This window comes from Giardia intestinalis, chromosome 5, assembly GCF_000002435.2.
Source record: "Giardia intestinalis strain WB C6 chromosome 5, whole genome shotgun sequence".
Taxonomy (NCBI): domain Eukaryota; phylum Fornicata; order Diplomonadida; family Hexamitidae; genus Giardia; species Giardia duodenalis.
Window position 1 is genome coordinate 59 of NC_051860.1, and position 27,103 is coordinate 27,161.

Genomic DNA, 27,103 nt, shown 5'->3' on the forward strand with positions numbered 1-27,103 from the left:
GTCACGGCCAGGGGGGCCAGGCGCTGCAGGCTGTGTGTTAGTGGATCCGCGGAGAGGGCGGCCTGCGGTGTTAGGGCATAGCGGCATGCAGCATACAGGCCCGAGGGAGGCGTGCCATGTGGGGGGAGTGGTAGGGGGGCATCCTGGAGGATCGATGGCGAAGGTGCCGATCCTCCTCCGTGGCGGCGCAGGAGTCCTGGATGAGACGTGATGGCGTGGGTGCTTGGCCTTTGCTCGAGCGCATGGTGTGGGTGGACCGATTCCCCGCATCCTCCAGGCCCTGCGGGGGCGGTCTTCAGGCCCAAATTCTGGATTTTGGAAAAAATAAAATCCACCATGAGCGTCGCCCCGGCGCAACCAGCAGGCCCTGGGCCGCGGAAACAAAGAGACAAATAGCCCGTGGACCAAGAAGAGTGCAGGCCTGTTTGGGGGGTAGAAGACGACGCGTCGGGCCAGAAACCCAGGGATCCAGGATTCCAGTCAAAGGCAGGCCTACAGACCGGCCCACTGCACCGCGCACATACGCGAGGCACCATAATGCTGTTGCACTAAAAAGGGAAGCGCGAGCCCAGAGAACCGGCGAGGAAACCAGCTGGGGTGAGGGTGGGGAGCCAAATCTGGCCCATCGACACACGGGTGAGCGTGGCCGCCCAAGGGACAGCGTGGACAGGTGTGCAGGCCCCATAAAGGATGCACGATGGGATCGGCCGGGGCCACCGATTCGGGGGACAAGGAGACCGTCCGGACGGTCCCCGGAGTCCGGAGAAGGAGGTGCGGACCGTGCGCCATAGCTAGCCCATCCACACGTGTCGTGCTATTCCAGAATGGTGGCTCACCGGAGGCGTCTGGCCAAGATGGCGGGGGCAGCGGGGCGGTGTCCCATACGCCCAGAGCCGACAGAAGGTCACGCCTGAGAGAGCAGACTGACGGCTTAGGAGGTGGTGTGGGGAGGCACGGGTGATGGAGGAGGCCCCCTAAGGGCGGGTCCAGGCTGATGACGCCAGCTCAGGACAGACCGGCAGAGCGCCGTGGAGCCATATTCTTCTGTGCGTGCCAGTCCCATCTGTGACAAGCAACCCATGTGGTGCCAGCGCTGGTGGGAGGCATGTGGCCCAGGTATGGAGCGAAACCTGGGGCCCGGCCGGACTGTCAACAGCCGTCACCGCGACTCAGCGGAGACCGAGCAGGAGAGGTAGAGAGGAGCAGGGGAGAATGGCCAGGCAAACACAGGCGCATGAGGGATGGCCCATGGAGGGCAAGCACCTGGAGGCCAGGCCAGAGTGACCAGGTTCCCTGTACCGGGGCGCCCAGAGTGGGTACATGAGGGGGGCAGTGGGGAAGCGATGCACCCGAGGGCTCAGTAGCACATAGCACCCGGCCATCCTCTCCAGGGGCACCGGGGCGCTGCAGCAGAGGATGGCCCGAGCCAGGGCTGTGCCGCCCCGGACCGGAGGCGGCCACTGGCGGGCAGTTCCATGGGGGGATCAGCACGGCGCGGTGCGATGGTACGAATGACACACGGGGCTAGCCTCTTCCCCCAGCACCAGCTCGCCAGACTCAGCACCCAAGGACCGCCGCTGCCCGGGAGGACAGACAGACGAACACCGGGCTGCGGCGTGGGCAGATGACGAGTCCCATCGAGGAAGTGCCCAAACGTAGGCAGGGCGGGTGTCTGGCCATCCAGGGGGGCGTCCGGCCTGGCCCGGCCTGGTCGAGTGTGTATGGCATCGCGGCTAGGCATCTATCGCACCGGTCTGGACGTGATGCACACCCGAATGATAGGGCAAGAGGCCTCGGGTGCGAGCGAGGAGTACCAGGGGAGACAGCTCGGCACGCAGGCCCAGGGGTCCGTTCGCGCTGTGGGGCAGCCGACAGCGGGCAGGGTGCCCAAGCATGACCACTAGCGCCCCGTGTCGATGCGTTTGAAGGGGTAGAAGCCATCAGGGGCATGCGGCTTGGGAGGACCGACGCGCTTGAAGAAGGACGGCAGGGCCTTGTGCACCGGCTCGGGTGCTCCTGCATCGTCGGGGCTGTCGTCATCCAGTGGAGGCGGGGAGGGGGCCCTTGAGCACATGAAGGGGTCTGGGCGTTCGTTTGCATCCGCTGTGCGGGGTGATCGGTGCCCCAGGTGATCGAGGAGGAGACCTCAGCAGGACCCCAGGGAGGAGGGACTGCCGCATCAGGATGCTGGCTGAGATCGGCCATGATCTCTACGGAGGGCGACGTGCCAGGGCTCCACATGGCAGGGGTGAGGGGAGTAGGAGGAGTAGCCCGAGCCTCGTTGGGAGCCGGTTCCGGCAGGGATACTGCAGGGGCGGGGCGGTGCACCGGCCTCTCCACTCGCAGCCCAGCGTACAGGAGGGCCGACAGCCTGTAGTGCCAGAGGATGACCTGCGCCGCCTCCTGCATGAAGCGCGCAAGGTCCACGCCGGCGAACGCGAGTCCGGCCGCAGACAGGTGGTGCAGGACGCCGTCAGCACCGACCACGACGGGGAGGATGTGGGCCGCCCGCCCCTGGAGCACGAGGGGGCGATACTTGGCGGCCTTCAGGGCATAGGACCGCTCCAGCCTCCACGGGACAGTGACCACCAAGTCCCCGAAGCCCCCACCGATGACAAGGTCAGGCTGGAGGTGATCCACTGGGATCGTGGGATTGCGCACAACAGACCCAGCGCGACCGCGGGAGCACGCGAGCAGGGCGTCCAGAATCTTGTCGTGCCGCGCCACGTGAATCCCGTTAATGGCCTTGCACACCAGATGGTGCCTGGGAAGGAAGGGCTGCTTGCAGTGGCAGCACGTGCCCATCGGCCGGCCCCGCTGGTACCTCCCCGCCAAGCAGTCCCCTATGAACAGGACCTGCGTGTTGTCCAGGGGTGCGCAGCCCAGCAATGCGAGCGGCAGGAAGGATCGGAGCGCGGCCGTGTCCTGCAGGCGCTTCTTCCTCAGCTCGCGGAAGACGCCCGCCTTCATGTCCTGGCGCTGCCTGTGCATCTCGTCGTAGTAGTGATGGGGCAGCACCAGTCCGAGGCCGTACTTCGCGCGGGGCGTCAGAGCAAGGGTCTTCGCAAGGGGTTCGGGGATCTCCAGAAGGGTCGCGACCTCCTCCACTATCTGCGCATCGACGTCGGCATAGGGGGACGGGCCCGGGTAGTCGTCAACAAGGGGTCCATAGTTAACTGCAGGGACGACGCAGGCAGACAGGAGCCTGAGGCGGTCGTGGAGTGAGAGACCCGAAGCACGGAGGACGGCGAGATGCTCGTGGAGCCGGCGGGCCGATGTCTGCGCGAGGTTGAAGGAGGAGTGCTTGAGCACGCGGGTGCCCATGAAGGAGATCGCCCCGGCCTGGGTCGAGGAGCACTTCGAGAGCTCGACCGTGAGCCCTATGCGGGAGAGGGCAGACTGCGCGTCACTCTTCACGGTATCTATGGGAATCGCCTCCTCTGACGCAATGACGAGGTCGTCGGCGTATGCAACGACCTTGTACTGGCCGAGGTACGTCTCCACCGGCCAGACAAGGCTCTGGCAGAACATCGCCATGGACAGCGGGTCCCCCTGTGGCACGCCCGCTGGGACCGCGGGGAGGTCCGAGGAGTGCCGAGCCGCGAGGAACGACTCAATGTACGCGACGGTCGGCTGGACCACCCCTGCCCGGCGGAGCGCAAAGAGGATGACGGAATGCGGGACGCTGTTGAAGGCATTCCGCACATCCACCGTGAGCAGGTGGTGTGTCCTCTTCAGCTCCTCGGCCGCGCGGATCGCCTTCATCTGGGCGAGGTGCTCAAAGGCCAGCTGCCACGCCGGGAGCTTGCGGAGCGCGGGAGTCCGACGCAGGAGCAAGCGGTGGAAGGCGACCAGAAGCGTCTCCTGCACTGCGATAGGGCGCCATCGGCCGCCAGACTTGGGCAGAAGCTTCAGCCTGAACTCGCACAGGGGCTGGAGCTGGGCCCAGTTCCTGCTGGAGAAGAGGGTCGTCAGGACAGAGGTGAAGAGCTCCGCAGCCCCGGCGGCCCCACAAAGGTGCAGGAGGTGAGGCTTCCCCAGCCCAGAGGGTCCGGCCGCGACAGGCCTCATCGCCTGCAGCTCCTTCAGCAGCGCCTTGGCCGTTATCTTGGGCGACGGGCCGAGCACGTGATGGACGGGGGGCAGAGAGACAGGCATGGGGCGCGGGTGGAGCTCATGGACAATCGCTTCCCGCTCCTTGCCCTGGGGCTCGGGGACCCTGGCGGCAGAGGACGTCTCGCTCAACAGCGCCTGCCATGCCCGGCCGAGCAGCCCCTTCCGGAGAAGCGACTGCGCCGGGGGGAGCCGTCCAGAGCCCTCCATGCGGCGGCACGTCGAGAGGAAGCGCGCTAGGGCCTCTACAGGAGGAAGGCGCCCCGCCATCTCTGTGAATACGTCAGTGAGGAGGCGAAGCAGCTCAGGGGACGGGCTGCCACTAGGCACCCCGATGCGCTCGGGGACTGTGGCGTCGAGCGGGAGGTAGTGGCCGAGCCTGGCGATATGGGCCTTCAGCCCCCTCTCCGTTTTGTATCGGGCCCGGCACATGCTGCATGCATACGGGAACACAGGGTCCGGCGTTGGCGAGGGAGAGGGCTCGGCGGCTGCAGGTGGAGGGGCAGACCCCGACAGCGGAGAAGGGCTGCGCGACGGAGAAGGTGAACCGGGAGGCGGATGGTGCATCCCGATGTGGACATCGATCGCCGCAGAGTCAGGCAGCACCTCTCCGCAGCGCTCGCAGACAGTCGTACGGCCCCCAGGAGCAGGCAGGTCTGCGCCCCGGGCCTCCTGCTCGTCCGTGATGGACGGGGAGTTGTCGTGGCCCAGGTCGTATGGGAGGCCGTCGTCGGGAATCGGGAGGGGCTCCTGGCCACAGGGCAGAAGGTCGTTCGACAGGCAGGGAGGAGAGGCGTCCCGGGCCACCGAGGCCCCGGAGCCCTGTAAGCCATGGACAGGAGAAGACTCATTGGGAGAGTTGTCCGTGGCGGAACGGCTGTTGCCAGGCCCAGGCTGGGGGGATGGGGGCCCGTGGGAGCCGCAGAGGGGCTCGCAAGAGGAAGGCCGGGCCATGGCGGTCGTCGAGGCATCGTTGCCGTCACCCAGCGTCATAGGATCGGGAGTGCCCCTAGGTAGGGGCCTGTGGGAGTCGGTTGGAGCGTGGTTGGGAGGCTCTGGGCCTGAGGAAGCCCCGATCTCCGTGGTTCCCGAAGGCGCGGAAAGGGCGGAACGCATGGTTTTTTTTTTTTTCAGAGGCGGTTTACTACGTAATATGCGCGCAAGGCGGTAAGGACATTGGAGGGGAGGCAGCCTCACGACGGAGGGGAAGGGCCCGCCCGGGGCGCCCAGCCCCCGTGCCCGCGTGGTCTCGCGGCGGGGGCGCGGCCAGGGGGGCCTTCTCCCCAGCTCCAGGGGTATGCTCCTGTGCGCGGGGGCGCGCGGGTCACGGCCAGGGGGGCCAGGCGCTGCAGGCTGTGTGTTAGTGGATCCGCGGAGAGGGCGGCCTGCGGTGTTAGGGCATAGCGGCATGCAGACATACAGGCCCGAGGGAGGCGTGCCATGTGAGGGGGAGTGGTAGGGGGGCATCCTGGAGGATCGATGGCGAAGGTGCCGATCCTCCTCCGTGGCGGCGCAGGAGTCCTGGATGAGACGTGATGGCGTGGGTGCTTGGCCTTTGCTCGAGCGCATGGTGTGGGTGGACCGATTCCCCGCATCCTCCAGGCCCTGCGGGGGCGGTCTTCAGGCCCAAATTCTGGATTTTGGAAAAAATAAAATCCACCATGAGCGTCGCCCCGGCGCAACCAGCAGGCCCTGGGCCGCGGAAACAAAGAGACAAATAGCCCGTGGACCAAGAAGAGTGCAGGCCTGTTTGGGGGGTAGAAGACGACGCGTCGGGCCAGAAACCCAGGGATCCAGGATTCCAGTCAAAGGCAGGCCTACAGACCGGCCCACTGCACCGCGCACATACGCGAGGCACCATAATGCTGTTGCACTAAAAAGGGAAGCGCGAGCCCAGAGAACCGGCGAGGAAACAGCTTGGGGGTGGAGGGGTTTGGGGAGCCCAAATTCTGGCCCATCGACACACGGGGTGAGCTGTGGCCGGCCCAAGGGGACAGCGTGGACAGGTGTGTGCAGTGCCCCATATAAGGATGCACGATGGGGATCGGCCGGGGCCACCGATTCGGGGGACAAGGGAGACGCGTCCGGACTGTCCCCGGGAGTCCGTGAGAAGGGAGGGTGCGGACCGTGCGCCATAGCTAGCCCATCCACACGTGTCGTGCTATTCCAGAATGGTGGCTCACCGGAGGCGTCTGGCCAAGATGGCGGGGGCAGCGGGGCGGTGGTCCCATACGGCCCAGGAGGCCGACAGAAGGTCACGCCTGAGAGAGCAGACTGACGGCTTAGGAGGTGGTGTGGGGAGGCACGGGTGATGGAGGAGGCCCCCTAAGGGCGGGTCCAGGCTGATGACGCCAGCTCAGGACAGACCGGCAGAGCGCCGTGGAGCCATATTCTTCTGTGCGTGCCAGTCCCATCTGTGACAAGCAACCCATGTGGTGCCAGCGCTGGTGGGAGGCATGTGGCCCAGGTATGGAGCGAAACCTGGGGGCCCGGCCGGGACTGTCAACAGCCGTCACCGCGACTCAGCGGAGACCGAGCAGGAGAGGTAGAGAGGAGCAGGGGAGAATGGGCCAGGCAAACACAGGCGCATGAGGGATGGCCCATTGGAGGGCAAGCACCTGGAGGCCAGGGCCAGAGTGACCAGGTTCCCTGTACCGGGGCGCCCAGAGTGGGTACATGAGGGGGGGCAGTGGGGAAGCGATGCACCCGAGGGCTCAGTAGCACATAGCACCCGGCCATCCTCTCCAGGGGGCACCGGGGCGCTGCAGCAGAGGATGGCCCGAGCCAGGGCTGTGCCGCCCCGGACCGGAGGCGGCCACTGGCGGGCAGTTCCATGGGGGGATCAGCACGGCGCGGTGCGATGGTACGAATGACACACGGGGCTAGCCTCTTCCCCCAGCACCAGCTCGCCAGACTCAGCACCCAAGGACCGCCGCTGCCCGGGAGGACAGACAGACGAACACCGGGCTGCGGCGTGGGCAGATGACGAGTCCCATCGAGGAAGTGCCCAAACGTAGGCAGGGCGGGTGTCTGGCCATCCAGGGGGGCGTCCGGCCTGGCCCGGCCTGGTCGAGTGTGTATGGCATCGCGGCTAGGCATCTATCGCACCGTGTCTGGACGTGATGCACACCCGAATGATAGGGGCAAGAGGCCTCGGGTGCGAGCGAGGAGTACCAGGGGAGACAGCTCGGCACGCAGGCCCAGGGGTCCGTTCGCGCTGTGGGGCAGCCGACAGCGGGCAGGGTGCCCAAGCATGACCACTAGCGCCCCGTGTCGATGCGTTTGAAGGGGTAGAAGCCATCAGGGGCATGCGGCTTGGGAGGACCGACGCGCTTGAAGAAGGACGGCAGGGCCTTGTGCACCGGCTCGGGTGCTCCTGCATCGTCGGGGCTGTCGTCATCCAGTGGAGGCGGGGAGGGGGCCCTTGAGCACATGAAGGGGTCTGGGCGTTCGTTTGCATCCGGCTGTGCGGGGTGATCGGTGCCCCAGGTGATCGAGGAGGAGACCTCAGCAGGACCCCAGGGAGGAGGGACTGCCGCATCAGGATGCTGGCTGAGATCGGCCATGATCTCTACGGAGGGCGACGTGCCAGGGCTCCACATGGCAGGGGTGAGGGGAGTAGGAGGAGTAGCCCGAGCCTCGTTGGGAGCCGGTTCCGGCAGGGATACTGCAGGGGCGGGGCGGTGCACCGGCCTCTCCACTCGCAGCCCAGCGTACAGGAGGGCCGACAGCCTGTAGTGCCAGAGGATGACCTGCGCCGCCTCCTGCATGAAGCGCGCAAGGTCCACGCCGGCGAACGCGAGTCCGGCCGCAGACAGGTGGTGCAGGACGCCGTCAGCACCGACCACGACGGGGAGGATGTGGGCCGCCCGCCCCTGGAGCACGAGGGGGCGATACTTGGCGGCCTTCAGGGCATAGGACCGCTCCAGCCTCCACGGGACAGTGACCACCAAGTCCCCGAAGCCCCCACCGATGACAAGGTCAGGCTGGAGGTGATCCACTGGGATCGTGGGATTGCGCACAACAGACCCAGCGCGACCGCGGGAGCACGCGAGCAGGGCGTCCAGAATCTTGTCGTGCCGCGCCACGTGAATCCCGTTAATGGCCTTGCACACCAGATGGTGCCTGGGAAGGAAGGGCTGCTTGCAGTGGCAGCACGTGCCCATCGGCCGGCCCCGCTGGTACCTCCCCGCCAAGCAGTCCCCTATGAACAGGACCTGCGTGTTGTCCAGGGGTGCGCAGCCCAGCAATGCGAGCGGCAGGAAGGATCGGAGCGCGGCCGTGTCCTGCAGGCGCTTCTTCCTCAGCTCGCGGAAGACGCCCGCCTTCATGTCCTGGCGCTGCCTGTGCATCTCGTCGTAGTAGTGATGGGGCAGCACCAGTCCGAGGCCGTACTTCGCGCGGGGCGTCAGAGCAAGGGTCTTCGCAAGGGGTTCGGGGATCTCCAGAAGGGTCGCGACCTCCTCCACTATCTGCGCATCGACGTCGGCATAGGGGGACGGGCCCGGGTAGTCGTCAACAAGGGGTCCATAGTTAACTGCAGGGACGACGCAGGCAGACAGGAGCCTGAGGCGGTCGTGGAGTGAGAGACCCGAAGCACGGAGGACGGCGAGATGCTCGTGGAGCCGGCGGGCCGATGTCTGCGCGAGGTTGAAGGAGGAGTGCTTGAGCACGCGGGTGCCCATGAAGGAGATCGCCCCGGCCTGGGTCGAGGAGCACTTCGAGAGCTCGACCGTGAGCCCTATGCGGGAGAGGGCAGACTGCGCGTCACTCTTCACGGTATCTATGGGAATCGCCTCCTCTGACGCAATGACGAGGTCGTCGGCGTATGCAACGACCTTGTACTGGCCGAGGTACGTCTCCACCGGCCAGACAAGGCTCTGGCAGAACATCGCCATGGACAGCGGGTCCCCCTGTGGCACGCCCGCTGGGACCGCGGGGAGGTCCGAGGAGTGCCGAGCCGCGAGGAACGACTCAATGTACGCGACGGTCGGCTGGACCACCCCTGCCCGGCGGAGCGCAAAGAGGATGACGGAATGCGGGACGCTGTTGAAGGCATTCCGCACATCCACCGTGAGCAGGTGGTGTGTCCTCTTCAGCTCCTCGGCCGCGCGGATCGCCTTCATCTGGGCGAGGTGCTCAAAGGCCAGCTGCCACGCCGGGAGCTTGCGGAGCGCGGGAGTCCGACGCAGGAGCAAGCGGTGGAAGGCGACCAGAAGCGTCTCCTGCACTGCGATAGGGCGCCATCGGCCGCCAGACTTGGGCAGAAGCTTCAGCCTGAACTCGCACAGGGGCTGGAGCTGGGCCCAGTTCCTGCTGGAGAAGAGGGTCGTCAGGACAGAGGTGAAGAGCTCCGCAGCCCCGGCGGCCCCACAAAGGTGCAGGAGGTGAGGCTTCCCCAGCCCAGAGGGTCCGGCCGCGACAGGCCTCATCGCCTGCAGCTCCTTCAGCAGCGCCTTGGCCGTTATCTTGGGCGACGGGCCGAGCACGTGATGGACGGGGGGCAGAGAGACAGGCATGGGGCGCGGGTGGAGCTCATGGACAATCGCTTCCCGCTCCTTGCCCTGGGGCTCGGGGACCCTGGCGGCAGAGGACGTCTCGCTCAACAGCGCCTGCCATGCCCGGCCGAGCAGCCCCTTCCGGAGAAGCGACTGCGCCGGGGGGAGCCGTCCAGAGCCCTCCATGCGGCGGCACGTCGAGAGGAAGCGCGCTAGGGCCTCTACAGGAGGAAGGCGCCCCGCCATCTCTGTGAATACGTCAGTGAGGAGGCGAAGCAGCTCAGGGGACGGGCTGCCACTAGGCACCCCGATGCGCTCGGGGACTGTGGCGTCGAGCGGGAGGTAGTGGCCGAGCCTGGCGATATGGGCCTTCAGCCCCCTCTCCGTTTTGTATCGGGCCCGGCACATGCTGCATGCATACGGGAACACAGGGTCCGGCGTTGGCGAGGGAGAGGGCTCGGCGGCTGCAGGTGGAGGGGCAGACCCCGACAGCGGAGAAGGGCTGCGCGACGGAGAAGGTGAACCGGGAGGCGGATGGTGCATCCCGATGTGGACATCGATCGCCGCAGAGTCAGGCAGCACCTCTCCGCAGCGCTCGCAGACAGTCGTACGGCCCCCAGGAGCAGGCAGGTCTGCGCCCCGGGCCTCCTGCTCGTCCGTGATGGACGGGGAGTTGTCGTGGCCCAGGTCGTATGGGAGGCCGTCGTCGGGAATCGGGAGGGGCTCCTGGCCACAGGGCAGAAGGTCGTTCGACAGGCAGGGAGGAGAGGCGTCCCGGGCCACCGAGGCCCCGGAGCCCTGTAAGCCATGGACAGGAGAAGACTCATTGGGAGAGTTGTCCGTGGCGGAACGGCTGTTGCCAGGCCCAGGCTGGGGGGATGGGGGCCCGTGGGAGCCGCAGAGGGGCTCGCAAGAGGAAGGCCGGGCCATGGCGGTCGTCGAGGCATCGTTGCCGTCACCCAGCGTCATAGGATCGGGAGTGCCCCTAGGTAGGGGCCTGTGGGAGTCGGTTGGAGCGTGGTTGGGAGGCTCTGGGCCTGAGGAAGCCCCGATCTCCGTGGTTCCCGAAGGCGCGGAAAGGGCGGAACGCATGGTTTTTTTTTTTTTTCAGAGGCGGTTTACTACGTAATATGCGCGCAAGGCGGTAAGGACATTGGAGGGGAGGCAGCCTCACGACGGAGGGGAAGGGCCCGCCCGGGGCGCCCAGCCCCCGTGCCCGCGTGGTCTCGCGGCGGGGGCGCGGCCAGGGGGGCCTTCTCCCCAGCTCCAGGGGTATGCTCCTGTGCGCGGGGGCGCGCGGGTCACGGCCAGGGGGGCCAGGCGCTGCAGGCTGTGTGTTAGTGGATCCGCGGAGAGGGCGGCCTGCGGTGTTAGGGCATAGCGGCATGCAGACATACAGGCCCGAGGGAGGCGTGCCATGTGAGGGGGAGTGGTAGGGGGGCATCCTGGAGGATCGATGGCGAAGGTGCCGATCCTCCTCCGTGGCGGCGCAGGAGTCCTGGATGAGACGTGATGGCGTGGGTGCTTGGCCTTTGCTCGAGCGCATGGTGTGGGTGGACCGATTCCCCGCATCCTCCAGGCCCTGCGGGGGCGGTCTTCAGGCCCAAATTCTGGATTTTGGAAAAAATAAAATCCACCATGAGCGTCGCCCCGGCGCAACCAGCAGGCCCTGGGCCGCGGAAACAAAGAGACAAATAGCCCGTGGACCAAGAAGAGTGCAGGCCTGTTTGGGGGGTAGAAGACGACGCGTCGGGCCAGAAACCCAGGGATCCAGGATTCCAGTCAAAGGCAGGCCTACAGACCGGCCCACTGCACCGCGCACATACGCGAGGCACCATAATGCTGTTGCACTAAAAAGGGAAGCGCGAGCCCAGAGAACCGGCGAGGAAACAGCTTGGGGGTGGAGGGGTTTGGGGAGCCCAAATTCTGGCCCATCGACACACGGGGTGAGCTGTGGCCGGCCCAAGGGGACAGCGTGGACAGGTGTGTGCAGTGCCCCATATAAGGATGCACGATGGGGATCGGCCGGGGCCACCGATTCGGGGGACAAGGGAGACGCGTCCGGACTGTCCCCGGGAGTCCGTGAGAAGGGAGGGTGCGGACCGTGCGCCATAGCTAGCCCATCCACACGTGTCGTGCTATTCCAGAATGGTGGCTCACCGGAGGCGTCTGGCCAAGATGGCGGGGGCAGCGGGGCGGTGGTCCCATACGGCCCAGGAGGCCGACAGAAGGTCACGCCTGAGAGAGCAGACTGACGGCTTAGGAGGTGGTGTGGGGAGGCACGGGTGATGGAGGAGGCCCCCTAAGGGCGGGTCCAGGCTGATGACGCCAGCTCAGGACAGACCGGCAGAGCGCCGTGGAGCCATATTCTTCTGTGCGTGCCAGTCCCATCTGTGACAAGCAACCCATGTGGTGCCAGCGCTGGTGGGAGGCATGTGGCCCAGGTATGGAGCGAAACCTGGGGGCCCGGCCGGGACTGTCAACAGCCGTCACCGCGACTCAGCGGAGACCGAGCAGGAGAGGTAGAGAGGAGCAGGGGAGAATGGGCCAGGCAAACACAGGCGCATGAGGGATGGCCCATTGGAGGGCAAGCACCTGGAGGCCAGGGCCAGAGTGACCAGGTTCCCTGTACCGGGGCGCCCAGAGTGGGTACATGAGGGGGGGCAGTGGGGAAGCGATGCACCCGAGGGCTCAGTAGCACATAGCACCCGGCCATCCTCTCCAGGGGGCACCGGGGCGCTGCAGCAGAGGATGGCCCGAGCCAGGGCTGTGCCGCCCCGGACCGGAGGCGGCCACTGGCGGGCAGTTCCATGGGGGGATCAGCACGGCGCGGTGCGATGGTACGAATGACACACGGGGCTAGCCTCTTCCCCCAGCACCAGCTCGCCAGACTCAGCACCCAAGGACCGCCGCTGCCCGGGAGGACAGACAGACGAACACCGGGCTGCGGCGTGGGCAGATGACGAGTCCCATCGAGGAAGTGCCCAAACGTAGGCAGGGCGGGTGTCTGGCCATCCAGGGGGGCGTCCGGCCTGGCCCGGCCTGGTCGAGTGTGTATGGCATCGCGGCTAGGCATCTATCGCACCGTGTCTGGACGTGATGCACACCCGAATGATAGGGGCAAGAGGCCTCGGGTGCGAGCGAGGAGTACCAGGGGAGACAGCTCGGCACGCAGGCCCAGGGGTCCGTTCGCGCTGTGGGGCAGCCGACAGCGGGCAGGGTGCCCAAGCATGACCACTAGCGCCCCGTGTCGATGCGTTTGAAGGGGTAGAAGCCATCAGGGGCATGCGGCTTGGGAGGACCGACGCGCTTGAAGAAGGACGGCAGGGCCTTGTGCACCGGCTCGGGTGCTCCTGCATCGTCGGGGCTGTCGTCATCCAGTGGAGGCGGGGAGGGGGCCCTTGAGCACATGAAGGGGTCTGGGCGTTCGTTTGCATCCGGCTGTGCGGGGTGATCGGTGCCCCAGGTGATCGAGGAGGAGACCTCAGCAGGACCCCAGGGAGGAGGGACTGCCGCATCAGGATGCTGGCTGAGATCGGCCATGATCTCTACGGAGGGCGACGTGCCAGGGCTCCACATGGCAGGGGTGAGGGGAGTAGGAGGAGTAGCCCGAGCCTCGTTGGGAGCCGGTTCCGGCAGGGATACTGCAGGGGCGGGGCGGTGCACCGGCCTCTCCACTCGCAGCCCAGCGTACAGGAGGGCCGACAGCCTGTAGTGCCAGAGGATGACCTGCGCCGCCTCCTGCATGAAGCGCGCAAGGTCCACGCCGGCGAACGCGAGTCCGGCCGCAGACAGGTGGTGCAGGACGCCGTCAGCACCGACCACGACGGGGAGGATGTGGGCCGCCCGCCCCTGGAGCACGAGGGGGCGATACTTGGCGGCCTTCAGGGCATAGGACCGCTCCAGCCTCCACGGGACAGTGACCACCAAGTCCCCGAAGCCCCCACCGATGACAAGGTCAGGCTGGAGGTGATCCACTGGGATCGTGGGATTGCGCACAACAGACCCAGCGCGACCGCGGGAGCACGCGAGCAGGGCGTCCAGAATCTTGTCGTGCCGCGCCACGTGAATCCCGTTAATGGCCTTGCACACCAGATGGTGCCTGGGAAGGAAGGGCTGCTTGCAGTGGCAGCACGTGCCCATCGGCCGGCCCCGCTGGTACCTCCCCGCCAAGCAGTCCCCTATGAACAGGACCTGCGTGTTGTCCAGGGGTGCGCAGCCCAGCAATGCGAGCGGCAGGAAGGATCGGAGCGCGGCCGTGTCCTGCAGGCGCTTCTTCCTCAGCTCGCGGAAGACGCCCGCCTTCATGTCCTGGCGCTGCCTGTGCATCTCGTCGTAGTAGTGATGGGGCAGCACCAGTCCGAGGCCGTACTTCGCGCGGGGCGTCAGAGCAAGGGTCTTCGCAAGGGGTTCGGGGATCTCCAGAAGGGTCGCGACCTCCTCCACTATCTGCGCATCGACGTCGGCATAGGGGGACGGGCCCGGGTAGTCGTCAACAAGGGGTCCATAGTTAACTGCAGGGACGACGCAGGCAGACAGGAGCCTGAGGCGGTCGTGGAGTGAGAGACCCGAAGCACGGAGGACGGCGAGATGCTCGTGGAGCCGGCGGGCCGATGTCTGCGCGAGGTTGAAGGAGGAGTGCTTGAGCACGCGGGTGCCCATGAAGGAGATCGCCCCGGCCTGGGTCGAGGAGCACTTCGAGAGCTCGACCGTGAGCCCTATGCGGGAGAGGGCAGACTGCGCGTCACTCTTCACGGTATCTATGGGAATCGCCTCCTCTGACGCAATGACGAGGTCGTCGGCGTATGCAACGACCTTGTACTGGCCGAGGTACGTCTCCACCGGCCAGACAAGGCTCTGGCAGAACATCGCCATGGACAGCGGGTCCCCCTGTGGCACGCCCGCTGGGACCGCGGGGAGGTCCGAGGAGTGCCGAGCCGCGAGGAACGACTCAATGTACGCGACGGTCGGCTGGACCACCCCTGCCCGGCGGAGCGCAAAGAGGATGACGGAATGCGGGACGCTGTTGAAGGCATTCCGCACATCCACCGTGAGCAGGTGGTGTGTCCTCTTCAGCTCCTCGGCCGCGCGGATCGCCTTCATCTGGGCGAGGTGCTCAAAGGCCAGCTGCCACGCCGGGAGCTTGCGGAGCGCGGGAGTCCGACGCAGGAGCAAGCGGTGGAAGGCGACCAGAAGCGTCTCCTGCACTGCGATAGGGCGCCATCGGCCGCCAGACTTGGGCAGAAGCTTCAGCCTGAACTCGCACAGGGGCTGGAGCTGGGCCCAGTTCCTGCTGGAGAAGAGGGTCGTCAGGACAGAGGTGAAGAGCTCCGCAGCCCCGGCGGCCCCACAAAGGTGCAGGAGGTGAGGCTTCCCCAGCCCAGAGGGTCCGGCCGCGACAGGCCTCATCGCCTGCAGCTCCTTCAGCAGCGCCTTGGCCGTTATCTTGGGCGACGGGCCGAGCACGTGATGGACGGGGGGCAGAGAGACAGGCATGGGGCGCGGGTGGAGCTCATGGACAATCGCTTCCCGCTCCTTGCCCTGGGGCTCGGGGACCCTGGCGGCAGAGGACGTCTCGCTCAACAGCGCCTGCCATGCCCGGCCGAGCAGCCCCTTCCGGAGAAGCGACTGCGCCGGGGGGAGCCGTCCAGAGCCCTCCATGCGGCGGCACGTCGAGAGGAAGCGCGCTAGGGCCTCTACAGGAGGAAGGCGCCCCGCCATCTCTGTGAATACGTCAGTGAGGAGGCGAAGCAGCTCAGGGGACGGGCTGCCACTAGGCACCCCGATGCGCTCGGGGACTGTGGCGTCGAGCGGGAGGTAGTGGCCGAGCCTGGCGATATGGGCCTTCAGCCCCCTCTCCGTTTTGTATCGGGCCCGGCACATGCTGCATGCATACGGGAACACAGGGTCCGGCGTTGGCGAGGGAGAGGGCTCGGCGGCTGCAGGTGGAGGGGCAGACCCCGACAGCGGAGAAGGGCTGCGCGACGGAGAAGGTGAACCGGGAGGCGGATGGTGCATCCCGATGTGGACATCGATCGCCGCAGAGTCAGGCAGCACCTCTCCGCAGCGCTCGCAGACAGTCGTACGGCCCCCAGGAGCAGGCAGGTCTGCGCCCCGGGCCTCCTGCTCGTCCGTGATGGACGGGGAGTTGTCGTGGCCCAGGTCGTATGGGAGGCCGTCGTCGGGAATCGGGAGGGGCTCCTGGCCACAGGGCAGAAGGTCGTTCGACAGGCAGGGAGGAGAGGCGTCCCGGGCCACCGAGGCCCCGGAGCCCTGTAAGCCATGGACAGGAGAAGACTCATTGGGAGAGTTGTCCGTGGCGGAACGGCTGTTGCCAGGCCCAGGCTGGGGGATGGGGGCCCGTGGGAGCCGCAGAGGGGCTCGCAAGAGGAAGGCCGGGCCATGGCGGTCGTCGAGGCATCGTTGCCGTCACCCAGCGTCATAGGATCGGGAGTGCCCCTAGGTAGGGGCCTGTGGGAGTCGGTTGGAGCGTGGTTGGGAGGCTCTGGGCCTGAGGAAGCCCCGATCTCCGTGGTTCCCGAAGGCGCGGAAAGGGCGGAACGCATGGTTTTTTTTTTTTTTTTTAGGGGCGGTTTACTACGTAATATGCGCGCAAGGCGGTAAGGACATTGGAGGGGAGGCAGCCTCACGACGGAGGGGAAGGGCCCGCCCGGGGCGCCCAGCCCCCGTGCCCGCGTGGTCTCGCGGCGGGGGCGCGGCCAGGGGGGCCTTCTCCCCAGCTCCAGGGGTATGCTCCTGTGCGCGGGGGCGCGCGGGTCACGGCCAGGGGGGCCAGGCGCTGCAGGCTGTGTGTTAGTGGATCCGCGGAGAGGGCGGCCTGCGGTGTTAGGGCATAGCGGCATGCAGACATACAGGCCCGAGGGAGGCGTGCCATGTGAGGGGGAGTGGTAGGGGGGCATCCTGGAGGATCGATGGCGAAGGTGCCGATCCTCCTCCGTGGCGGCGCAGGAGTCCTGGATGAGACGTGATGGCGTGGGTGCTTGGCCTTTGCTCGAGCGCATGGTGTGGGTGGACCGATTCCCCGCATCCTCCAGGCCCTGCGGGGGCGGTCTTCAGGCCCAAATTCTGGATTTTGGAAAAAATAAAATCCACCATGAGCGTCGCCCCGGCGCAACCAGCAGGCCCTGGGCCGCGGAAACAAAGAGACAAATAGCCCGTGGACCAAGAAGAGTGCAGGCCTGTTTGGGGGGTAGAAGACGACGCGTCGGGCCAGAAACCCAGGGATCCAGGATTCCAGTCAAAGGCAGGCCTACAGACCGGCCCACTGCACCGCGCACATACGCGAGGCACCATAATGCTGTTGCACTAAAAAGGGAAGCGCGAGCCCAGAGAACCGGCGAGGAAACAGCTTGGGGGTGGAGGGGTTTGGGGAGCCCAAATTCTGGCCCATCGACACACGGGGTGAGCTGTGGCCGGCCCAAGGGGACAGCGTGGACAGGTGTGTGCAGTGCCCCATATAAGGATGCACGATGGGGATCGGCCGGGGCCACCGATTCGGGGGACAAGGGAGACGCGTCCGGACTGTCCCCGGGAGTCCGTGAGAAGGGAGGGTGCGGACCGTGCACCATAGCTAGCCCATCCACACGTGTCGTGCTATTCCAGAATGGTGGCTCACCGGAGGCGTCTGGCCAAGATGGCGGGGGCAGCGGGGCGGTGGTCCCATACGGCCCAGGAGGCCGACAGAAGGTCACGCCTGAGAGAGCAGACTGACGGCTTAGGAGGTGGTGTGGGGAGGCACGGGTGATGGAGGAGGCCCCCTAAGGGCGGGTCCAGGCTGATGACGCCAGCTCAGGACAGACCGGCAGAGCGCCGTGGAGCCATATTCTTCTGTGCGTGCCAGTCCCATCTGTGACAAGCAACCCATGTGGTGCCAGCGCTGGTGGGAGGCATGTGGCCCAGGTATGGAGCGAAACCTGGGGGCCCGGCCGGGACTGTCAACAGCCGTCACCGCGACTCAGCGGAGACCGAGCAGGAGAGGTAGAGAGGAGCAGGGGAGAATGGGCCAGGCAAACACAGGCGCATGAGGGATGGCCCATTGGAGGGCAAGCACCTGGAGGCCAGGGCCAGAGTGACCAGGTTCCCTGTACCGGGGCGCCCAGAGTGGGTACATGAGGGGGGCAGTGGGGAAGCGATGCACCCGAGGGCTCAGTAGCACATAGCACCCGGCCATCCTCTCCAGGGGGCACCGGGGCGCTGCAGCAGAGGATGGCCCGAGCCAGGGCTGTGCCGCCCGGACCGGAGGCGGCCACTGGCGGGCAGTTCCATGGGGGGATCAGCACGGCGCGGTGCGATGGTACGAATGACACACGGGGCTAGCCTCTTCCCCCAGCACCAGCTCGCCAGACTCAGCACCCAAGGACCGCCGCTGCCCGGGAGGACAGACAGACGAACACCGGGCTGCGGCGTGGGCAGATGACGAGTCCATCGAGGAAGTGCCCAAACGTAGGCAGGGCGGGTGTCTGGCCATCCAGGGGGGCGTCCGGCCTGGCCCGGCCTGGTCGAGTGTGTATGGCATCGCGGCTAGGCATCTATCGCACCGTGTCTGGACGTGATGCACACCCGAATGATAGGGGCAAGAGGCCTCGGGTGCGAGCGAGGAGTACCAGGGGAGACAGCTCGGCACGCAGGCCCAGGGGTCCGTTCGCGCTGTGGGGCAGCCGACAGCGGGCAGGGTGCCCAGCATGACCACTAGCGCCCCGTGTCGATGCGTTTGAAGGGGTAGAAGCCATCAGGGGCATGCGGCTTGGGAGGACCGACGCGCTTGAAGAAGGACGGCAGGGCCTTGTGCACCGGCTCGGGTGCTCCTGCATCGTCGGGGCTGTCGTCATCCAGTGGAGGCGGGGAGGGGGCCCTTGAGCACATGAAGGGGTCTGGGCGTTCGTTTGCATCCGGCTGTGCGGGGTGATCGGTGCCCCAGGTGATCGAGGAGGAGACCTCAGCAGGACCCCAGGGAGGAGGGACTGCCGCATCAGGATCTGGCTGAGATCGGCCATGATCTCTACGGAGGGCGACGTGCCAGGGCTCCACATGGCAGGGGTGAGGGGAGTAGGAGGAGTAGCCCGAGCCTCGTTGGGAGCCGGTTCCGGCAGGGATACTGCAGGGGCGGGGCGGTGCACCGGCCTCTCCACTCGCAGCCCAGCGTACAGGAGGGCCGACAGCCTGTAGTGCCAGAGGATGACCTGCGCCGCCTCCTGCATGAAGCGCGCAAGGTCCACGCCGGCGAACGCGAGTCCGGCCGCAGACAGGTGGTGCAGGACGCCGTCAGCACCGACCACGACGGGGAGGATGTGGGCCGCCCGCCCCTGGAGCACGAGGGGGCGATACTTGGCGGCCTTCAGGGCATAGGACCGCTCCAGCCTCCACGGGACAGTGACCACCAAGTCCCCGAAGCCCCCACCGATGACAAGGTCAGGCTGGAGGTGATCCACTGGGATCGTGGGATGCGCACAACAGACCCAGCGCGACCGCGGGAGCACGCGAGCAGGGCGTCCAGAATCTTGTCGTGCCGCGCCACGTGAATCCCGTTAATGGCCTTGCACACCAGATGGTGCCTGGGAAGGAAGGGCTGCTTGCAGTGGCAGCACGTGCCCATCGGCCGGCCCCGCTGGTACCTCCCCGCCAAGCAGTCCCCTATGAACAGGACCTGCGTGTTGTCCAGGGGTGCGCGCCCAGCAATGCGAGCGGCAGGAAGGACGGAGCGCGGCCGGTGTCCTGCAGGCGCTCTTCCTCAGCTCGCGGAAGACGCCCGCCTTCATGTCCTGGCGCTGCCTGTGCATCTCGTCGAGTAGTGAGGGGCAGCACCAGTCCGAGGCCGACTTCGCGCGGGGCGTCAGAGCAAGGGTCTTCGCAAGGGGTTCGGGGATCTCCAGAAGGGTCGCGACCTCCTCCACTATCTGCGCATCGACGTCGGCATAGGGGGACGGGCCCGGGTAGTCGTCACAAGGGGTCCATAGTTAACTGCAGGGACGACGCAGGCAGACAGGAGCCTGAGGCGTCGTGGAGGAGAGAACCCGAACACGGAGGACGGCGAGATGCTCGTGGAGCGGCGGGCCGATGTCTGCGCGAGGTTGAAGGAGGAGTGCTTGAGCACGCGGGTGCCCATGAAGGAGATCGCCCCGGCCTGGGTCGAGGAGCACTTCGAGAGCTCGACCGTGAGCCCTATGCGGAGAGGGCAGACTGCGCGTCACTCTTCACGGTACTATGGGAATCGCCTCCTCTGACGCAATGACGAGGTCGTCGGCGTATGCAACGACCTTGTACTGGCCGAGGTACGTCTCCACCGGCCAGACCAAGGCTCTGGCAGAACATCGCCATGGACAGCGGGTCCCCCTGCACGCCCGCTGGACGCGGGGAGGTCCGAGAGTGCGAGCCGCGAGAACGACTCAAGTACGCGACGGTCGGCTGGACACCCCTGCCCGGCGGAGCGCAAAGAGGAGACGGAAGCGGGACGCTGTGAAGGCATTCCGCACATCACCGGAGCAGTGGTGGTCCTCTTCAGCTCCTCGGCCGCGCGGATCGCCTTCATCTGGCGAGGTGCTCAAGCCAGCTGCCACGCCGGGAGCTTGCGGAGCGCGGGAGTCCGACGCAGGAGCAAGCGGTGGAAGGCGACCAGAAGCGTCTCCTGCACTGCGATAGGGCGCCATCGCCGCCAGACTTGGGCAGAAGCTTCAGCCTGAACTCGCACGGGGCTGGAGCGGGCCCAGTTCCTGCTGGAGGAAGAGGGTCGTCAGACAGAGGGAAGAGCTCCGCAGCCCCGGCGCCCCACAAAGGTGCAGGAGGGAGGCTTCCCCAGCCCAGAGGGTCCGCCGCGACAGGCCCATCGGCCTGCAGCTCCTCAGCAGCGCCTGGCCGTTATCTTGGGCGACGGGCCGAGCACGTGATGGACGGGGGCGAGAGACAGGCATGGGCGCGGGTGGAGCTCATGGACAATCGCTTCCCGCTCCTTGCCCTGGGGCTCGGGACCCTGGCGGCAGAGGACGTCTCGCTCAACAGCGCCTGCCATGCCCGGCCGAGCAGCCCCTTCCGGAGAAGCGACTGCGCCGGGGGGAGCCGTCCAGAGCCCTCCATGCGGCGGCACGTCGAGAGGAAGCGCGCTAGGGCCTCTACAGGAGGAGGCGCCCCGCCATCTCTGTGAATACGTCAGTGAGGAGGCGAAGCAGCTCAGGGGACGGCTGCCACAGGCACCCGATGCGCTCGGGGACTGTGGCGTCGAGCGGGAGGTAGTGGCCGAGCCTGGCGATATGGGCCTTCAGCCCCCTCTCCGTTTGTATCGGGCCCGGCACATGCTGCATGCATACGGGAACACAGGGTCCGGCGTTGGCGAGGGAGAGGGCTCGGCGGCTGCAGGTGGAGGGCAGACCCCGACAGCGGAGAAGGGCTGCGCGACGGAGAAGGTGAACCGGGAGGCGGATGTGCATCCCGATGTGGACATCGATCGCCGCAGAGTCAGGCAGCACCTCTCCGCAGCGCTCGCAGACAGTCGTACGGCCCCAGGAGCAGGCAGGTCTGCGCCCCCCTCCGCTCGTGTCGGGCCCAGGTCGTATGGGAGGCCGTCGTCGGCGGGAGGGCTCCTGGCCACAGGCCGACAGGCAGGGAGGAGAGGCGTCCCGGGCCACCGAGGCCCCGGAGCCCTGTAAGCCATGGACAGGAGAAGACTCATTGGGAGAGTTGTCCGTGGCGGAACGGCTGTTGCCAGGCCCAGGCTGGGGGATGGGGGCCCGTGGGAGCCGCAGAGGGGCTCGCAAGAGGAAGGCCGGGCCATGGCGGTCGTCGAGGCATCGTTGCCGTCACCCAGCGTCATAGGATCGGGAGTGCCCCTAGGTAGGGGCCTGTGGGAGTCGGTTGGAGCGTGGTTGGGAGGCTCTGGGCCTGAGGAAGCCCCGATCTCCGTGGTTCCCGAAGGCGCGGAAAGGGCGGAACGCATGGTTTTTTTTTTTTTTTAGGGCGGTTTACTACGTAATATGCGCGCAAGGCGGTAAGGACATTGGAGGGGAGGCAGCCTCACGACGGAGGGGAAGGGCCCGCCGGGGCGCCCAGCCCCCGTGCCCGCGTGGTCTCGCGGCGGGGCGCGGCCAGGGGGGCTTCTCCCCAGCTCCAGGGTATGCTCCTGTGCGCGGGGCGCGCGGGTCACGGCCAGGGGGGCCAGGCGCTGCAGGCTGTGTGTTAGTGGATCCGCGGAGAGGGCGGCCTGCGGTGTTAGGGCATAGCGGCATGCAGACATACAGGCCCGAGGGAGGCGTGCCATGTGAGGGGAGTGGTAGGGGGCATCCTGGAGGATCGATGGCGAAGGTGCCGATCCTCCTCCGTGGCGGCGCAGGAGTCCTGGATGAGACGTGATGGCGTGGGTGCTTGGCCTTTGCTCGAGCGCATGGTGTGGGTGGACCGATCCCCGCATCCTCCAGGCCCTGCGGGGCGGTCTTCAGGCCCAAATTCTGGATTTTGGAAAAAATAAATCCACCATGAGCGTCGCCCGGCGCAACCAGCAGGCCCTGGGCCGCGGAAACAAGAGACAAATAGCCCGTGGACCAAGAAGAGTGCAGGCCTGTTTGGGGGTAGAAGACGACGCGTCGGGCCAGAAACCCAGGGATCCAGGATTCCAGTCAAAGGCAGGCCTACAGACCGGCCCACTGCACCGCGCACATACGCGAGGCACCATAATGCTGTTGCACTAAAAAGGGAAGCGCGAGCCCAGAGAACCGGCGAGGAAACAGCTTGGGGGTGGAGGGGTTTGGGGAGCCCAAATTCTGGCCCATCGACACACGGGGTGAGCTGTGGCCGGCCCAAGGGGACAGCGTGGACAGGTGTGTGCAGTGCCCCATATAAGGATGCACGATGGGGATCGGCCGGGGCCACCGATTCGGGGGACAAGGGAGACGCGTCCGGACTGTCCCCGGGAGTCCGTGAGAAGGGAGGGTGCGGACCGTGCGCCATAGCTAGCCCATCCACACGTGTCGTGCTATTCCAGAATGGTGGCTCACCGGAGGCGTCTGGCCAAGATGGCGGGGGCAGCGGGGCGGTGGTCCCATACGGCCCAGGAGCCGACAGAAGGTCACGCCTGAGAGAGCAGACTGACGGCTTAGGAGGTGGTGTGGGGAGGCACGGGTGATGGAGGAGGCCCCCTAAGGGCGGGTCCAGGCTGATGACGCCAGCTCAGGACAGACCGGCAGAGCGCCGTGGAGCCATATTCTTCTGTGCGTGCCAGTCCCATCTGTGACAAGCAACCCATGTGGTGCCAGCGCTGGAGGCATGTGGCCCAGGTATGGAGCGAAACCTGGGGGCCCGGCCGGACTGTCAACAGCCGTCACCGCGACTCAGCGGAGACCGAGCAGGAGAGGTAGAGAGGAGCAGGGGAGAATGGGCCAGGCAAACACAGGCGCATGAGGATGGCCCATTGGAGGGCAAGCACCTGGAGGCCAGGGCCAGAGTGACCAGGTTCCCTGTACCGGGGCGCCCAGAGTGGGTACATGAGGGGGGCAGTGGGGAAGCGATGCACCCGAGGGCTCAGTAGCACATAGCACCCGGCCATCCTCTCCAGGGGGCACCGGGGCGCTGCAGCAGAGGATGGCCCGAGCCAGGGCTGTGCCGCCCCGGACCGGAGGCGGCCACTGGCGGGCAGTTCCATGGGGGATCAGCACGGCGCGGTGCGATGGTACGAATGACACACGGGGCTAGCCTCTTCCCCCAGCACCAGCTCGCCAGACTCAGCACCCAAGGACCGCCGCTGCCCGGAGGACAGACAGACGAACACCGGGCTGCGGCGTGGGCAGATGACGAGTCCCATCGAGGAAGTGCCCAAACGTAGGCAGGGCGGGTGTCTGGCCATCCAGGGGGGCGTCCGGCCTGGCCCGGCCTGGTCGAGTGTGTATGGCATCGCGGCTAGGCATCTATCGCACCGTGTCTGGACGTGATGCACACCCGAATGATAGGGGCAAGAGGCCTCGGGTGCGAGCGAGGAGTACCAGGGGAGACAGCTCGGCACGCAGGCCCAGGGGTCCGTTCGCGCTGTGGGGCAGCCGACAGCGGGCAGGGTGCCCAAGCATGACCACTAGCGCCCCGTGTCGATGCGTTTGAAGGGGTAGAAGCCATCAGGGGCATGCGGCTTGGGAGGACCGACGCGCTTGAAGAAGGACGGCAGGGCCTTGTGCACCGGCTCGGGTGCTCCTGCATCGTCGGGGCTGTCGTCATCCAGTGGAGGCGGGAGGGGGCCCTTGAGCACATGAAGGGGTCTGGGCGTTCGTTTGCATCCGGCTGTGCGGGGTGATCGGTGCCCCAGGTGATCGAGGAGGAGACCTCAGCAGGACCCCAGGGAGGAGGACTGCCGCATCAGGATGCTGGCTGAGATCGGCCATGATCTCTACGGAGGGCGACGTGCCAGGGCTCCACATGGCAGGGGTGAGGGGAGTAGGAGGAGTAGCCCGAGCCTCGTTGGGAGCCGGTTCCGGCAGGGATACTGCAGGGGCGGGGCGGTGCACCGGCCTCTCCACTCGCAGCCCAGCGTACAGGAGGGCCGACAGCCTGTAGTGCCAGAGGATGACCTGCGCCGCCTCCTGCATGAAGCGCGCAAGGTCCACGCCGGCGAACGCGAGTCCGGCCGCAGACAGGTGGTGCAGGACGCCGTCAGCACCGACCACGACGGGGAGGATGTGGGCCGCCCGCCCCTGGAGCACGAGGGGGCGATACTTGGCGGCCTTCAGGGCATAGGACCGCTCCAGCCTCCACGGGACAGTGACCACCAAGTCCCCGAAGCCCCCACCGATGACAAGGTCAGGCTGGAGGTGATCCACTGGGATCGTGGGATTGCGCACAACAGACCCAGCGCGACCGCGGGAGCACGCGAGCAGGGCGTCCAGAATCTTGTCGTGCCGCGCCACGTGAATCCCGTTAATGGCCTTGCACACCAGATGGTGCCTGGGAAGGAAGGGCTGCTTGCAGTGGCAGCACGTGCCCATCGGCCGGCCCCGCTGGTACCTCCCCGCCAAGCAGTCCCCTATGAACAGGACCTGCGTGTCCAGGGGTGCGCCCCAGCAATGCGAGCGGCAGGAAGGATCGGAGCGCGGCCGTGTCCTGCAGGCGCTTCTTCCTCAGCTCGCGGAAGACGCCCGCCTTCATGTCCTGGCGCTGCCTGTGCATCTCGTCGTAGTAGTGATGGCTGCGCCGGCCGCCCCGCCCCACAGGCCCGGGCTGGAGTCAAGCTCAAAAGGGTCTTCTTGCCCCGCTGGCCGGCCCTCGCCGTTCCCGAGGCTGGAGGCTCGCGGAGGCGCGGCTCGGGACAGTGGGATCCTCGTTGGTCCATTCATGCACGTCGGAAATTGCCCGACGAGGCATTTGGCTACCTTAAGAGAGTCATAGTTATCCCGCCGTTTACCAGGTTCGGCGGATCGTTCACGGTGACGGTCGTGGCACTGGGCAGAAATCACGTCGCGCCAGCGCCGGGTGCGGCCCTCGCGACGCTGTGTTTCTAGTAAACAGTCGGGATCCCCGCGTCCGTTCCAGTTCTGACCCGGCGCGCCGTCAGAGCCACTCCTTTTCCGAGGTTACGGAGCCGGCTTGCCGACTTCCCTGAGCCGCGTTCGCTCCCGCGCTAGAGGCTGCTGACCCGGAGTCCTTGCTGCGGTCGGTACGTGCGCGCGGCCGGCGCCCCCGCGTTTTCAGGGGCGGGCCGGGACGCGCGGGTCCGCCCCGGCCCCCCTCTCGCGCGCAGGCGTCCGGGGGACTGCGGGGCGTTCGCGGCGCGGGCGCGCCCGCCGCGTTCCCCGATGCGCGTCCGCGCGGGGGCGGGCGTTCCCCGCGGGGTGGCCGCGTGCCGAGAGTCTTCCGCCGGCTCCCCGTTCGCGGAGCGGCACGCCCCTATCCCGGTCTCACCCGCCGCTTAGGCCCGAGTCACCCGGCGGCCAGAATGCGCGCCGCGGAACCCGTCTCCCCCTCAGTCCTCCGGGGCGGGAGTTAGCGCGCTAGCTGCCGGCATTCTGCACCAGAGGCCGGCCGGCCGGGGCCTAGGCGCGCCGCCTCGCCCCCGGGGCCTCTGCGGCCTCCTACCCGCCGCGCGCGGCGGCCGGGCGCGAGTCCGGGGCCCGGCGCGCTCCTTTTCCGGGCCGGCCGTATCGCTGGTGGGTTGTTACACACTCTGGAGGATGCCGACTTCTGGGGCCACCTTCCAGCTGTCGGGACCGGCGACGCCGTTCCGCGGGCCCGGCGCGCACTCCTGGCCCGCCGTCCGGCTCGTCCCGCCTCGCCCGTCCTGCTTACCAGGAGGGCCACGCGCCGCCCGCATTCGCCGCCCCCCCATCCAGCGGCGGGGCGGCGCGAGCCCTTCGGATTTGCGGGCGGGGAGCGGCCCCCGCTCCCGCCGGCCAGCGCTCTACGGGCCGCAACTGCGGGGCGGCGGCTGTCCTGGGAGACATTTCGGAGGCAACCAGCTACCAGGCGTTCGATGAGTCTTTCGCCCCATGCCCGGCTCCGACGAGCGATCTGCGCGTCAGCACCGCGGCGGCCTCCACCAGGCTTTCGCCCGGCCTCGCCTCGCCGGGCATAGATCACCGCCTTTCGGGCCCACGCGCCGCGGGCTCGGCCCGCGCACGCCCGCAGGGGCATGGCGGCCCGGCGTCTCGCGCTCGCTCCGCCCGGGGCTCCTCGGGCTCGCCGCGGCGCGGTGGCTTCTCGGTCCGTGTTTCGAGACGGGCCGGGGCCGGCGGCCGGCCGTCTCAGGCTCTTTGAGCGGCCGCAGGCGTCCTTTCCTTCGCTCGCCTACTTGGCCGCTATCGGTCCCGGGGGTATTTAGCCTGTAAGGGCCGCGCCTCCCTTCGCGCTGCACGCTCAAGCGCTACTCGCCGCGCAGGCCCGGCGGCGCCGTTGGGGCTTGCACCCTCTCGCGGGCTCGGGCCCTCCGCGGGCCTGCGCCTGCGCCCACAGCGCGCCTTCGGGGCGGGCTCCTCCCGCGTCGCTCGCCGCTACGGGGAATCCCGGTTGGTTTCTCCTCCGGGGCGTACTGATATGCTTAAGTTCGCCCGTCGCGCCCCGCCTCGGGCCCCAGCCCGGCGGGACCGCCCCGGGGCGCTCTCTGCGCGCCGGCGCGCGGCACGCGGCGGGCGCCGGCGGCCCGCCGGGGCGCGCTGCGTTCGAGGGTCGGTGCTTCTCGGGCGGCGGGTCGACCCGCGTCTCGCGCTCCGCGCGCTCTTCGTCGCCGCCCGGGCCGAGGCATCCGCCGGCGGGGCGTTCGGGGCCGACCGGCCGCGGGGCGACGCGCGGGGCCGCGAGGGATCCATCCGCAGGTTCACCTACGGATACCTTGTTACGACTTCTCCTTCCTCCAGGCGCGGGGGCTCGCGGCCCTTCGCGCGTCCGGGGCGCTCGCCGCCGCGCCCATCGGTAGGAGCGACGGGCGGTGTGTACAAGGGGCAGGGACGCGTCCGGCGCGCGGTGGGGGCGGGCGCCTACAAGACATTCCTGGTGCGCGGGGCGTTCCAGCCCGCGGT

The 27,103-nt window shown here is 67.5% G+C and overlaps 2 protein-coding genes, 2 non-coding genes and 3 pseudogenes across 4 annotated transcripts; all 7 read right to left on the reverse strand.

Moving 5' to 3' along the window:
* Positions 1-1,557: 1,557 nt before the first annotated feature.
* GL50803_0060001 (putative Reverse transcriptase/endonuclease) lies at positions 1,558-5,229 on the reverse strand (the record flags this gene model as incomplete). Its single annotated transcript, XM_038046181.1, has 1 exon — positions 1,558-5,229. One exon carries the CDS (start codon positions 5,227-5,229, stop codon positions 1,558-1,560), a length of 3,672 nt encoding a protein of 1,223 aa, XP_037902120.1.
* A 2,144-nt stretch (positions 5,230-7,373) lies between these two features.
* On the reverse strand, positions 7,374-10,703 carry GL50803_0060004 (putative Reverse transcriptase/endonuclease; the record flags this gene model as incomplete). Its single annotated transcript, XM_038046183.1, has 1 exon — positions 7,374-10,703. One exon carries the CDS (start codon positions 10,701-10,703, stop codon positions 7,374-7,376), a length of 3,330 nt encoding a protein of 1,109 aa, XP_037902121.1.
* Positions 10,704-12,848: 2,145 nt separating this feature from the next.
* Positions 12,849-16,177, reverse strand: GL50803_0060007 (Reverse transcriptase/endonuclease, putative; annotated as a pseudogene; the record flags this gene model as incomplete).
* Positions 16,178-18,320: 2,143 nt separating this feature from the next.
* GL50803_0060016 (Reverse transcriptase/endonuclease, putative) lies at positions 18,321-21,555 on the reverse strand (annotated as a pseudogene; the record flags this gene model as incomplete).
* A 3,225-nt stretch (positions 21,556-24,780) lies between these two features.
* GL50803_00r40000 (28S rRNA) lies at positions 24,781-26,648 on the reverse strand (annotated as a pseudogene).
* Positions 26,649-26,704: 56 nt separating this feature from the next.
* GL50803_00r40001 lies at positions 26,705-26,849 on the reverse strand. The gene has a single exon (XR_005248665.1). It is a non-coding gene; the product is annotated as a 5.8S ribosomal RNA (ribosomal RNA).
* A 36-nt stretch (positions 26,850-26,885) lies between these two features.
* GL50803_00r40002 lies at positions 26,886-27,103 on the reverse strand (the record flags this gene model as incomplete). Its single annotated transcript, XR_005248666.1, has 1 exon — positions 26,886-27,103. It is a non-coding gene; the product is annotated as an 18S ribosomal RNA (ribosomal RNA).